Source organism: Vanessa tameamea, chromosome 19 (genome assembly GCF_037043105.1).
Source record: "Vanessa tameamea isolate UH-Manoa-2023 chromosome 19, ilVanTame1 primary haplotype, whole genome shotgun sequence".
Taxonomy (NCBI): domain Eukaryota; kingdom Metazoa; phylum Arthropoda; class Insecta; order Lepidoptera; family Nymphalidae; genus Vanessa; species Vanessa tameamea.
This window is the reverse complement of record NC_087327.1, coordinates 6019184-6032692: the sequence shown is the minus strand read 5'-3', so window position 1 is coordinate 6032692 and position 13509 is coordinate 6019184. Positions and strand designations below refer to the sequence as shown.

Genomic DNA, 13509 nt, shown 5'->3' with positions numbered 1-13509 from the left:
ATGATGTACATTTTTTAACTCTTATAATATTAATTAATATAATATGTTATTCGTCATTGAGTAAATATTTCCTTATGAAGTTCGAGCTGAACTTCCTTTTTCCATTCGCCTGACTCATTGAAATCATAATTACTAGGTCAAAACGATACTAAAAATATTTATACAGTAGGTACCTAACTTATTTAATGTAATTTTATCTAGCCTGTAATATATTTTAACAATTACCAAAGTAAATTAGTAAATAGTAAAACAAATAACATAATATATTCAAAATTGTTCATAAATTGTTTTTTTTTAATTTTATACACGTTTGTTAGTTTAATTTATTTTTAGCTTCGTTATATTGCTATATTATTCGTATAATATTACTAACGCTTTGATCCTATAATATCACCACATAGGTATATTAAGATAAAATTAAGAATCATAATATATTATATGCTTAGTTAATTATTTACAAAAATAATAAATAAAACCTTAAAATAGGCATATATAACCTTTTTCTTTATTTTAATTGCTTAGTTGTATTTCTGTCAAATTTCTAAAAATAAATAAATTATATTATATATAAAAAAAATCTTATATACATGTAACAAAGTCACGTTTCTGAAATACATAAGCATAAATACTTGATTAGAGTTTAGTATTGATCGTCATATTGCTGGGAATTGCGTTGGAACGGCGCCATTTTGTTCCATAACTGCGCAGTTGCGCGGCCCCAATGGCGTCGGGTATATAAAGCTGCAATGACGTCAGCCCCGCACATCATTGATTTCTCAACGCGGTTCGGTGTGGACGTCGAGTTGTGAAGTGCTTGGGAGTTCTACAAATATCTTTAGTGCCTGGTCTGATTCAGGTGTGTAATATTGTCTCATCTCGCAATATTCTAAAGTCCTTTATTACAAAATGGGCTACAGTGCACAAGAAAAATCTGTTGTTGATTTCTGTGAAAGTAAAAGTGAATCTCTCTCTAACTGGGTCCGCAAAGTTAAATGTAAGTCATTAAATGCCAAGACAAAGAGAAAGCGTGACCTGAGAATAATCGCTATTTTAAGCCATTCGTTATCCCGTGCTGAAAGTGAACTATTAACCAAACAAAGAGAACGTGCTAGAAGGTGGGCTCAAATGCAAGCAGACCTCGGATTAAATAATAAAGAAGAAGAAGTGGCGAAGCAGCAACGTGAAAAAATCAATAATTTCTGGAAGAATGATCTCAGCGGCCTTGATAATTTTTTCAAAGAATTAGACAATGTTAAACCAATTATGAATCAACAAATATGTGTTACTCAAGTAGGATAATTAGGTAAAGTAAAATTGTAACTGAATCTGTGATATATGTAGGATGTTTTCTAAATTACAGTCCCATTGCGTTTCGCGTGGGTCTGCATCAGACGGCCGCCATCTTGGCTGCCACTGGGGCGTGGTCGCTGCTAGCTACGATATGGGTTTGTAACGGTATCATGCATTTATTTAGTTAATTTATATTTATTTAAATTGTTATTTAATATTTCAGTTTTCTATTTAATAATAGTGGATTGGAATTTCAAGTTTTATTCATATTGAATAATAAATTGTAACATATGTTTTAAGTATGGCAAATAAAAATAATTTGAAAAGAATTGGACTGTTGAATTTTATTTCAAATCTTTCTCTTTTGTATATTTGTCCGTATTTCACCCGACATGTATTATTCCATGAGTCATCACCGACTTAATGAAGATCGACGTAGCAGTTGCGATGCTGCCGAGTTCCCGTGAATGCTGCCTTCGGTTACTTCAGTTGCTGTCTCGGAAAGCTGCTAAGTTCGCTTCGGCACGGCATGCGGCCCTACACCGAAATAGCGACGCGCGAAACACGCTTCCATTCCGGTATCAGCCCACATTAGGTAAAAGTTAGGCAATTGCGTCATGATTTCATCAGTGTTAATCGAAACCGTAGACTCGCAAGCGGGTCTTTTCGTATGTGTGTTCTTTTCGAGTCTCAGATCTTGAACAACTGGCGGGTCGAGTTGCCAACTACCCTAAACTACCACGCGGGACGCAGTCTATGGAGCCTGTCTACCGCGCAAAAGCGCTGCCTTAACGCGTACTTCGCTCACATTTGATACTGGCCAAACGAGTTAGATCATTTTGGTGAGTCAACTGTTATAAAGAAAGTCTTGACTGCCCTACCTTTTTTATTTTGCTGTCTATAATATTTACATACTCAATGTGAAATAAAGGGCAATGTTGTGCAATAACATTGAATCCAAACAGGCTAGCTACTGTAAGACTTCCAACATTGACTTATGAAGGCCTGACGTGAGCAGTCCGAGAGTAAACGAGTTCATGAGAAGTGTAGGTGCTCGCCATATGTTGTGAACTACATCTATTACAATACTTCAACGTTATGCTCCAAATTTAAGTCGACGCAATCTCAAACAAAAGTTACAGAAGTAAGAAGTTTCTGGAAATATATACTTACAATTAGTAGGTCACTTACGACACTGAAAATATATAACTATTTCAACGTGTGGGCTGATTATCTCCGGGAGTATAAAATACAATATTAACTGAATCACAATATGTAAACAAATAAATTAAACTATGTTTCATCATTTTAAACTGATCGAACCATCTAAACGTGGATATTATATTGTATTGGTAAGTGATCAAGTATCTTGCTCTTGCCCTACTTGTTGACTATGTATTGTCATTTAAAAAAAGCATTTAAGTAACATAATGTATATGCACTTTCACAGCGATGGTCCGGTTGTCGTGACGGTGACGTCAAGCCTAAATAACTTATCAAGGGGAACCTTCCAAAAGGCTACCACTCAGATTTTTGTTAACAACAAGTCGTCACCAACGATCACGGACAAAACGATTATTTTTTTCGAATATAATTAAACCTGAATAGGGACTCATACAAGAACGAAAGTATAGCAGTCAGCGGACGAAATTTATTACTTGAAAGCGACTAACCGGTCCTGACTGACGCAAGATTTAGGTAAGTGGTCATTCCCACAATGGGCGTGCTGATTTTGATCACTTCAAATACTACTGAACTGGTTGAATGGACAACAACGTTGAACGCATACATAATATTTCGTTAGTACATAACAAGGTTAAACTGATAAATATGCCGTCGGGCAAAAATTAAATATTTCTGATTTATATAATTATTTAATAATAACTTTTTCATCCTAAAATATATCTTTAAAATAAAATAAAGAAAGGTTTATGACGTAGGGAAATGCGTAGATGTAATCTATGATATATAAAATGCATAAATATTGTGGCGAGTCCTATCGCTGTTTGTGTGTGCCTTTTAAAATTATCTTCAGGACTATCGGAAACAGCCGATCTGAATGGTGGCGTTCTATAAGTCAACTGAGCAATTATGTACACGACACGCGATTGGCGGAACAGCTGCTCCGCCATCCAAACTATTTACATGAAGCAGACTTGGAAGCTGGTAACATTAAACATCTCAACCCATATTTTTTGATTCGCCGCCGGCGATGTTAATGTGCCTTCCAAGTCCAGGTTAAACTGCCTCACCATGTAGTAACACTAATACTGCACCAAATCTTACGCGATGAACATACTACCTTCACGGGCCCTGAGGGAAACACCGAAATAAAAGGTACTTAGGTTTTTGTAATATGTAGAGGCTTAGCAAAAAGACTAGCTCCAAAGCCGTTCGATAGCTGTTCTTTTTAGGATGGAAAATATATCTGGAAAGATCTTAGGATGGAAAGGACATCTAAGTAAATTACATATAATGATGAAATATTACACGTCATGAGAACATTATCCTTAATGTATATTACGTTAATAATTGATAAGACAATACTGGAAATATGAAAAATCATTCAAATTTTATATATAATATTAGCTGTGAATACTCTTCCAAACTACGCTAGACCTAAAAACATTAGTTTAATTAAATATGACTGAAATGACCTGAGAGAACATAATATAATGACTCCTAAACGTGGACAAATAAATATAACGGTGAGTTTTATTTCAATGATCAATGATGCAGGTGACATTTTAATTGTAAATCACTCATTCCTGTGTACAATTCACAGCTATCTTCTGGAAGTGCCAGCTAGACTTACGAGTTCAAAATCTTTACCGAAACCAGGCACCTTCAGGAGAAACTATTGCTACTATTACATCCTAATACTACGTACAAGTTCCGTAACCAATATGTTAACAAACGAGTTAATATAATAATATACATTAAGAATTATATTGAGAACGAAAATCTAATTTAAAATATATACGCAAATATTCTTTCGGCGAGCTGTTCCTGAGTACGCGCCGAGCAGCAGCAAAATTTTAATAATGCTGCAGGTAAGTGGTTAAACTAAGAACAAATGATCAAAACAAAATACTATAAGTATGTGATAATTACAATTTGAAATGATAGTCTATTATTGAAAACCATATAATAGAAGAAAATTATATATAAAATAACATATAGCTGCTTAATGCCGTTTAGGCATGTAGGTCATATATTATTTTTCAGAATTTTCAGAAAGTATCTACCTACTACATATAACTTAGTCGAGGCAAAATTCTAAAATCATATTCGTCGTGAATTTAATCATTAGGTATTACAAAACAAAATATCCCAGGAACATACGGTCGTTACTATGAAAATGGTCTACTTAAAACAATAACTATTTCTTGCATTAAAATATTTATGAACGAAGGAAAAACAAAGGATACCTGAATTTAAGGTATATAGTAGAGAAATTTCGATTTTTACGAACATAATGCATGGTTCTTTATTAAATTGAATAAAATCTAGTTAGTTAAACTATTTTGATACGTTACAGTAGAGATTGACTAGTATTTACGCAGATTATTTTTTCAAGTTATTATCCTCATTAGATTCACATATCCATAATCCCTGTACGTTTTCCTTCTTTTAAGTTTGTTTAGCTAGATGACTGCTGGTGTGAAGACTATACCTAGCTACGATATCTATTTTTGTGACTAAAATGAATATCATGCATGCTGGTACTTAATGATTACATCCAGGTTACTGCCAAAAGTCATAGCGAATATAGAAATGTATATACCTAATATGCATATGTTAGTTCTATAATACCTGCACCTTACTTAAAGAGCATGCATTTAACAGGTTTAAATATAATATTCAATGAGGTATGTAGCAGATGAAATTAATTATTAGCTTTTCGTGTATACCTAATTTCTTATACAGTATTTGTCACTCTATTGGTGGCAAATAAACTTTACTTGCTAACTGGATTTGTCGAATGAAGTATACGTATTTTCGTTTTCAAATAATGAGCTTTCAGCGAACTAAATTGTATTAAGGATCTGCATATGATGTGATTGCGCGAAACAGTCGAATTGTGTAGGTATATTTAAAATGCATGGCACATTTATAGTGATGACCGTTCTTTAAGCATTATAATCAAAGCCTGTAAAAATGCTATATTGTAATATCAGCCATATGTGTCCAATGTAACGCTTTGACTGTAAATACATATTTATTATGTAACTTTGACGGTGAGATGCATTCTTGTTGATTTCTGATTCATGCTTGCTCGTGAGTGAATGCATAACATAATGAAACGCACGCCTGAACTGTAAAAACTCTTCATAATTCACAACGAAAATGAATTGTGGTCGAATGAAATGAATATAATGATCTCAACAAGTAACATTTAAATTGTAAGAAAAAAGGATAATTATACAATTTTGAACAACGAAAAACAAGTAAGTGATGCAAAACGTGTATTTCTTATAATATTAAACGATAAGGCGCTAACTCATAGCGCTCTAGTAGATTGTGGTGGCAAGTCTAATACCGCTTGAGCATTGCGTTTGCATTACTTGCACTCTTTGGTGGACATGTCTAAGTGTTGCAGATCTTCGCAGCTAGCCTACTTACGGCCCTACCTAGGGATGGTGTTCGTGGTCGTGCACATCCCACGTTAAGACACATACTGCTATCGATTTATTGCTTACGTTGGATTACTTCCTGCAGAAGAGTCGTTTATACTAATTTAAATATACTATATATATCACCAACGATGCTTTGTGTATAGCTTTTCGGAAGGCCTAAGAATATTGGACAACGTATGAATCCATCTTCTTAATGGCACGTGTGACTAGCCTTTTCTGTCTACAGACTATCTACACAGTAAGTGACACGTACCGAGATAAGTCATCGCGCTGCGATCACCATGAACCACTTATGATGATTAAAATTAATTATAAGTAGGAATCATACTGCTGCAGTAGCGGCGCGTTTATTTTCTTCACCTGTCTGCACAGACACTGTTACATTTCACGCATGCCACGTTCTTATACCGGTGGATGATGCCACCGGCTTGTAGCCAGCCAAACAATTATTTATGGATAATTTAGATGCTGGCACTTTGCGCTTCGGGGGAGCTGCGGTTTAAAATCACCACACGACCTTTTTCTGTCATTGGAGGTGCCACGAACCATCAAGATATCCATCGCATTAATTAAGTATGATAAAACATGGCAGAGCTCCTAGCTTCAGTCAAATATTTCTAAATCAACAGATGCTGCAGTGTATCTTAGTTCGGCGAGCTTGACTTTCTGCTTATCAGCCACAGGTATCGCAACTGAGTGTATCTAGCACCTTTACCATAATGCAGCACATAGCTCCAGTAACTTCTACGATTGTGGAGGCCGGTCCATCCATCTGCCAGCGTTGCATTATTGCCGCAGGACGTTTATCTACGGTCAGCAGGCTATCCAGCCTGCCGAACATGGTTCTACGGGTGCGAAAAATCAACATATACTACTGATGCCGTAGCCTATCTGCCGTCTTCGGTCAGCAGGCATTATTGCCTGTTTGCTAGTCTGCGCACTACGTGTCCTGAGCATCTCTGATCAGCAGTATGTCCAGCCTACCGGATGTGGTGCTTCAGGTGCGACCATCAGACTGCGCTCCACTTGTGCCGCAGACCAACCATATTCAGTCAGCAGGACCTCAAGCATGGCAGACCCGAAGCACCATCTTCGGGTGCAACTCATCAGCCAGCCCTCTACTGGTGCCGCAGGCTTTCCATCTTCAGTCAGAAGGCAGTCCAACCTGCCAGACATGAAGCATCGGATTCATCGCTGACGAACTTCGGTCAGCAGGCTCTCTAGCCTGCATGACGTGGTGCTTCGGGTTCTGGCCGCCAGTCTGCGTACCACACTGGTACTGCGGATCGTCTATCTTCGGTCTGCAGGCTCTCTAGCCTGCATGACGTGGTGTTCTGCGTTCTGGTCGCCAGTCTGCGTACCACAACGGTACTGCGGATCGTCTATCTTCGGTCTGCAGGCTCCCTAACCTGCATGACGTGGTGCTTCCGAGTTCTGGCCGCCAATCTGCGCACCGCTGGTGCTGCGGACTGATCACCCGTCAGCAGATTCTCCAACTAACCGGACGCTGTGCTTCGGGCTCTGGCCACCAGTCTGCGTACCACACTGGTACTGCGGATCGACTATCTTCGGTCTGCAGGCTCCCTAGCCTGCATGACGTGGTGCTTCGGGTTCTGGTCGCCAATCTGCGCACTTCTGGTGCTGCGCACTGATCACCCGTCAGCAGAATCTCTAACTAACCGGACGCTGTACTTCGGGTTCTGGTCGCCAGTCTGCGTACCACACTGGTACTGCGGATCGACTATCTTCGGTCTGCAGGCTCCCTAGCCTGCATGACGTGGTGCTTCGGGTTCCGGCCGCCAGTCTGCGCGCCGCTGGTGCTGCGGGCTGATCACCCGCCAGCAGATTCTCCAACTAACCGGACGCTGTACTTCGGGTTCTGGTCGCCAGTCTGCGTACCACACTGGTACTGCGGATCGACTATCTTCGGTCTGCAGGCTCCCTAGCCTGCATGACGTGGTGCTTCGGATTCCGGTCGCCATTCTGCGCACCGCTGGTGCTGCGGACTGATCACACGTCAGCAAATTCTCCAACTAACCGGACGCTGTGCTTCGGGCTCTGGCCACCAGTCCGCGTACCACTGGTACTGCGCATCTACTATCTTCGGTCAGCAGGCTCTCTAGCCTGCATGAGGTGGTGCTTCGGGTTCCGGCCGCCAGTCTGCGCGCCGCTGGTGCTGCGGGCTGATCACCCGCCAGCAGATTCTCCAACTAACCGGACGCTGTGCTTCGGGCTCTGGCCACCAGTCTGCGTACCACACTGGTACTGCGGATCGACTATCTTCGGTCAGCAGGCTCCCTAGCCTGCATGACGTGGTGCTTCGGGCTCTGGTCGCCAATCTGCGCACCTCTGGTGCTGCGCACTGATCACCCGTCAGCAGAATCTCCAACTAACCGGACGCTGTACTTCGGGTTCTGGTCGCCAGTCTGCGTACCACACTGGTACTGCGGATCGACTATCTTCGGTCTGCAGGCTCCCTAGCCTGCATGACGTGGTGCTTCGGGCTCTGGCCACCAGTCCGCGTACCACTGGTACTGCGGATCTACTATCTTCGGTCAGCAGGCTCTCTAGCCTGCATGAGGTGGTGCTTCGGGTTCCGGCCGCCAGTCTGCGCGCCGCTGGTGCTGCGGGCTGATCACCCGCCAGCAGATTCTCCAACTAACCGGACGCTGTGCTTCGGGCTCTGGCCACCAGTCCGCGTACCACTGGTACTGCGGATCTACTATCTTCGGTCAGCAGGCTCTCTAGCCTGCATGAGGTGGTGCTTCGGGTTCCGGCCGCCAGTCTGCGCGCCGCTGGTGCTGCGGGCTGATCACCCGCCAGCAGATTCTCCAACTAACCGGACGCTGTGCTTCGGGCTCTGGCCACCAGTCTGCGTACCACACTGGTACTGCGGATCGACTATCTTCGGTCAGCAGGCTCCCTAGCCTGCATGACGTGGTGCTTCGGGCTCTGGCCACCAGTCCGCGTACCACTGGTACTGCGGATCTACTATCTTCGGTCAGCAAGCTCTCTAGCCTGCATGACGTGGTGCTTCGGATTCCGGCCGCCAGTCTGCGCGCCGCTGATGCTGCGGGCTGATCACCCGCCAGCAGATTCTCCAACTAACCGGACGCTGTACTTCGGGTTCTGGTCGCCAGTCTGCGTACCACACTGGTACTGCGGATCGACTATCTTCGGTCTGCAGGCTCCCTAGCTTGCATGACGTGGTGCTTCGGGCTCTGGTCGCCAATCTGCGCATCTCTGGTGCTGCGCACTGATCACCCGTCAGCAGAATCTCCAACTAACCGGACGCTGTACTTCGGGTTCTGGTCGCCAGTCTGCGTACCACACTGGTACTGCGGATCGACTATCTTCGGTCTGCAGGCTCCCTAGCCTGCATGAGGTGGTGCTTCGGGCTCTGGCCACCAGTCCGCGTACCACTGGTACTGCGGATCTACTATCTTCGGTCAGCAGGCTCTCTAGCCTGCATGACGTGGTGCTTCGGGTTCCGGCCGCCAGTCTGCGCGCCACTGGTGCTGCGGGCTGATCACCCGCCAGCAGATTCTCCAACTAACCGAACGCTGTACTTCGGGTTCTGGCCGCCAATCTGCGCACCACTGGTGCTGCGGACTGATCACCCGTCATCAGATTCTCCAATTAACCGGACGCTGTACTTCGAGTTCTGGCCGCCAGTCTGCGTACCACACTGGAACTGCGGATCGACTATCTTCGGTCAGCAGGCTCTCTAGCCTGCATGACGTGGTGCTTCGGGTTCCGGCCGCTAGTCTGCGCACCTCTGGTGCTTCGGACTGATCACCCGTCAGCAGAATCTCCAACTAACCGGACGCTGTACTTCGCGTTCTGGCCGCCCAATCTGCGCACCGCTGCTGCTGCGGACTGATCACACGTCAGCAGATTCTCCAACTAACCGGACGCTGTGCTTCGGGCTCTGGCCACCAGTCTGCCTACCACACTGGTACTGCGGATCGACTATCTTCGGTCAGCAGGCTCCCTAGCCTGCATGACGTGGTGCTTCGGGTTCCGGCCGCCAGTCTGCGCACCGCTGGTGCTGCGGACTGATCACCCGTCAGCAGATTCTCCAACTAACCGGACGCTGTGCTCCGGGCTCTGGCCACCAGTCCGCGTACCACTGGTACTGCGGAACTACTATCTTCGGTCAGCAGGCTCTCCAGTCTGCAGGACGTGGTGCTTCGGGTTCTGGCCCTATTGGTGCTGCGGGCTAACAATTAGTCTGCGCACCGCTGCAGACTAATCTTTAGTTTGCTATATATACATATAAAGGTAAAGTATGTTTAAATCTTCGCCGAATTATCGCTCTTTGTTTCAGAAACGATTTCAAGTTTTTTCACACTAATTAAATATATACATAATATATGTAAATTACATGTGCTTACAAAACACGTATATATGATGAAAGTACATCTTTTATGATAAAATGCACAAAGATAGTCGAAAATTCCCAAAAGAAAATTATGTATATATGTACTGTAAGTATATAACAATTTTTATCCTTTTCACTGATATTGCAAATATACCCTAAATTGAAAAATACTTTTTGATATGGCAATTATCTACTATGTATATAACAGACTTCTTTTGCAGCAACAAATTCTTATTTTCAGGCTGTGACTTACTCTAATTATGATACATAAATTTATATGTGTATAATAAATGTCTGTAACACTCATTTACTTTTGTAATGTTTTTTGAGTCATTACCATTTGTTTGTGTCTTAAATATGTTTTTTTTGCAGGCTTAAGATAAATGTAAGTGTTTTACTATATATTTAAAAAATTCTTTATCAAATCATTTGTAACCTAATATGCAATTTAGACAGTTTCATTTTTTTTTACAAATGTTAACTTATATTTTCAGCCGTAATAAATATTTTTTTTAGGTCTTTTAAATTATAACACAGAACAAAAATGTTGAAATGACACATGGGTATCTATCAATAAAAGTTTTAAAATAATATTAAGATTAAATATAGACATTTACATTATGAAAAACAAGAAACTCTTAGAAATGAAATATTACACATTACTCATATTTTAATTGTAAAAACAAATCTAGTTAATGTATGTAAGTAAGAATTCGTCTATGCATATTTTAACAGGTGATTCGTCGAAATTAAGACAAAGAAGTATAACAAGACCTAAGTTTCCGTTTATGTTATACTGACAAGGATTCTTGCTACCGTAATTGAGACAAATCATGTAAATGCAGAAATATGAATGGATAAAATTGGTATTGCACGTTTACTGCTGAAAAGGTAATAAGCTGGTTAACCGTAATAAACTTTTTTTTTAGCTTTCTATTACATTTATTATTTTTATTGGAAGACACAGCAAAGTCATAAAATTTTATATAGTTAAAAAATAAAAACCCAAACTCATGTATCGAATTCTACTGCATGCGATGGAAAAAAGAAGTAAACATTCATTAAAATAAAATAAAATATGTTTAGTAAAGATATAAAAGGCAGGACAATGTGTCAAGTTCGTAATAAACAGCGAAAATACAAAAATTGTTATACTACTAATATTGTAACAAACAATTGTGACAAACGAATTATACAAAATCCAAACGATAATACGAAACGTAAATAGAACTAGATGAACCATATAACCTATCCTCCAAGAAATGTACAGAACCATATAACCTATCCTCCAAGAAATGTACAACCACCAGCATCGACGATGAAGGCATTTTTATAGATAAAATAAATGAAAAAAAGAACGACAATCCCGAAGTATACTATTACCATCGGCAAAAAGGCTTAGGTAAGAAAAATGTAGTTCAGTGTCAACTATCACCACGCTGAATATGAAATAATCTAGAAAGAAGAATGAAAATCTCCGAAGGCATACACGAACATCGAAGATAAGAAGAAAAGAACAGCAACAATATTAAAGATGATGACAACTATGAGCAATTTATAATACCGATGAAGATCAAAACATGAAGATAAAAAGAAAAGAATAGCAACGACATTTAAGATGAAGACTACGACCTACGTGGTCGTATTCAAAATAGAGATGATAACATGATGAACGAAGAATGATGATCACAGAGGTCATATATCGGGCCGTGAAGACTGAAGATGAGAAAAGAACAGCGATAACATTTAAAATGAAGACTACCACCTTTTAATCACGACGAAGATAAAAGAAAGAATAATTAAAATCACGAAGACAATGCACCGTGAAGAATGAAGATATGTAGACAAGGACAGCGGGAACAGTGAAGATGAAGACTACGAGCACCTAACTATCACGATGAAGAGAGAAGAAAGAAGAATGAAAATTACGAAGACAATGGGCCCTGAAGACCGAAGATGTGAAGACAAGGACAACGGGAGCAGTGAAGATGAAGACTACGAGCACCTAACTAACACGATGAAGAAAGAAGAAAGAAGAATGAAAATCACGAAGACAATGGGCCCTGAAGACCGAAGATGTGAAGACAAGGACAACGGGAGCAGTGAAGATGAAGACTACGAGCACCTAACTAACACGATGAAGAAAGAAGAAAGAAGAATGAAAATCACGAAGACAATGAGCCGCGAAGAATGAAGATATGTAGACAAGGACAGCGGGAACAGTGAAGATGAAGACTACGAGCACCTAACTATCACGATGAAGAGAGAAGAAAGAAGAATGAAAATCACGAAGACAATGGGCCGTGAAGACCGAAGATATGAAGACAAGGACAACGGGAGCAGTGAAGATGAAGACTACGAGCACCTAACTATCACGATGAAGAGAGAAGAAAGAAGAATGAAAATCACGAAGACAATGGGCCGTGAAGACCGAAGATATGAAGACAAGGACAACGGGAGCAGTGAAGATGAAGACTACGAGCACCTAACTATCACGATGAAGAGAGAAGAAAGAAGAATGAAAATCACGAAGACAATGGGCCGTGAAGACTGAAGATGTGAAGACAAGGACAACGGGAGCAGTGAAGATGAAGACTACGAGCACCTAACTATCACGATGAATAGAGAAGAAAGAAGAATGAAAATCACGAAGACAATGGGCCGTGAAGACCGAAGATGTGAAGACAAGGACAACGGGAGCAGTGAAGATGAAGACTCCGAGCACCTAACTATCACGATGAAGAGAGAAGAAAGAAGAATGAAAATCACGAAGACAATGGGCCTTGAAGACCTAAGAAATGAAGACAAGGACAACGGGAGCAGTGAAGATGAAGACTACGAGCACCTGACTATCACGATGAAGAGAGAAGAAAGAAGAATGAAAATCACGAAGACAATGGGCCCTGAAAACAAGGACAGCGGGAGCAGTGAAGATGAAGACTACGAGCACCTAACTATCACGATGAAGAGAGAAGAAAGAAGAATGAAAATCACGAAGACAATGGGCCGTGAAGACTGAAGATGTGAAGACAAGGACAACGGGAGCAGTGAAGATGAAGACTACGAGCACCTAACTATCACGATGAAGAGAGAAGAAGAATGAAAATCACGAAGACAATGGACCATGAAGAGAAGGACAGCGAAAGCAGTGAAGACGAAGACTACGAGCACCTAACTATCACGATGAAGAGAGAA

General features: G+C 41.3%; 1 protein-coding gene and 1 long non-coding RNA gene across 4 annotated transcripts; both read left to right on the top strand.

Moving 5' to 3' along the window:
* Positions 1-598: 598 nt before the first annotated feature.
* Positions 599-9574, top strand: LOC113403611 (uncharacterized). Of its 3 annotated transcripts, none has more exons than XR_010309447.1 (5): positions 599-856; positions 1361-2642; positions 2741-3998; positions 4076-7886; positions 8064-9574. It is a non-coding gene; the product is annotated as an uncharacterized LOC113403611 (long non-coding RNA). The 3 variants fall into 3 exon arrangements; XR_010309448.1 differs by having other exon boundaries at positions 4076-8421; positions 8512-9574; XR_010309446.1 differs by lacking the exon at positions 8064-9574 and having other exon boundaries at positions 4076-4343; positions 4519-5146.
* A 2368-nt stretch (positions 9575-11942) lies between these two features.
* On the top strand, positions 11943-13401 carry LOC135193824 (uncharacterized). The gene is made up of 2 exons (XM_064217892.1): positions 11943-12439; positions 12560-13401. The coding sequence occupies exons 1-2, from the start codon at positions 12212-12214 to the stop codon at positions 12866-12868; spliced, it is 537 nt and encodes a 178-aa protein (XP_064073962.1). The 5' UTR covers positions 11943-12211; the 3' UTR covers positions 12869-13401.
* Positions 13402-13509: the final 108 nt, after the last annotated feature.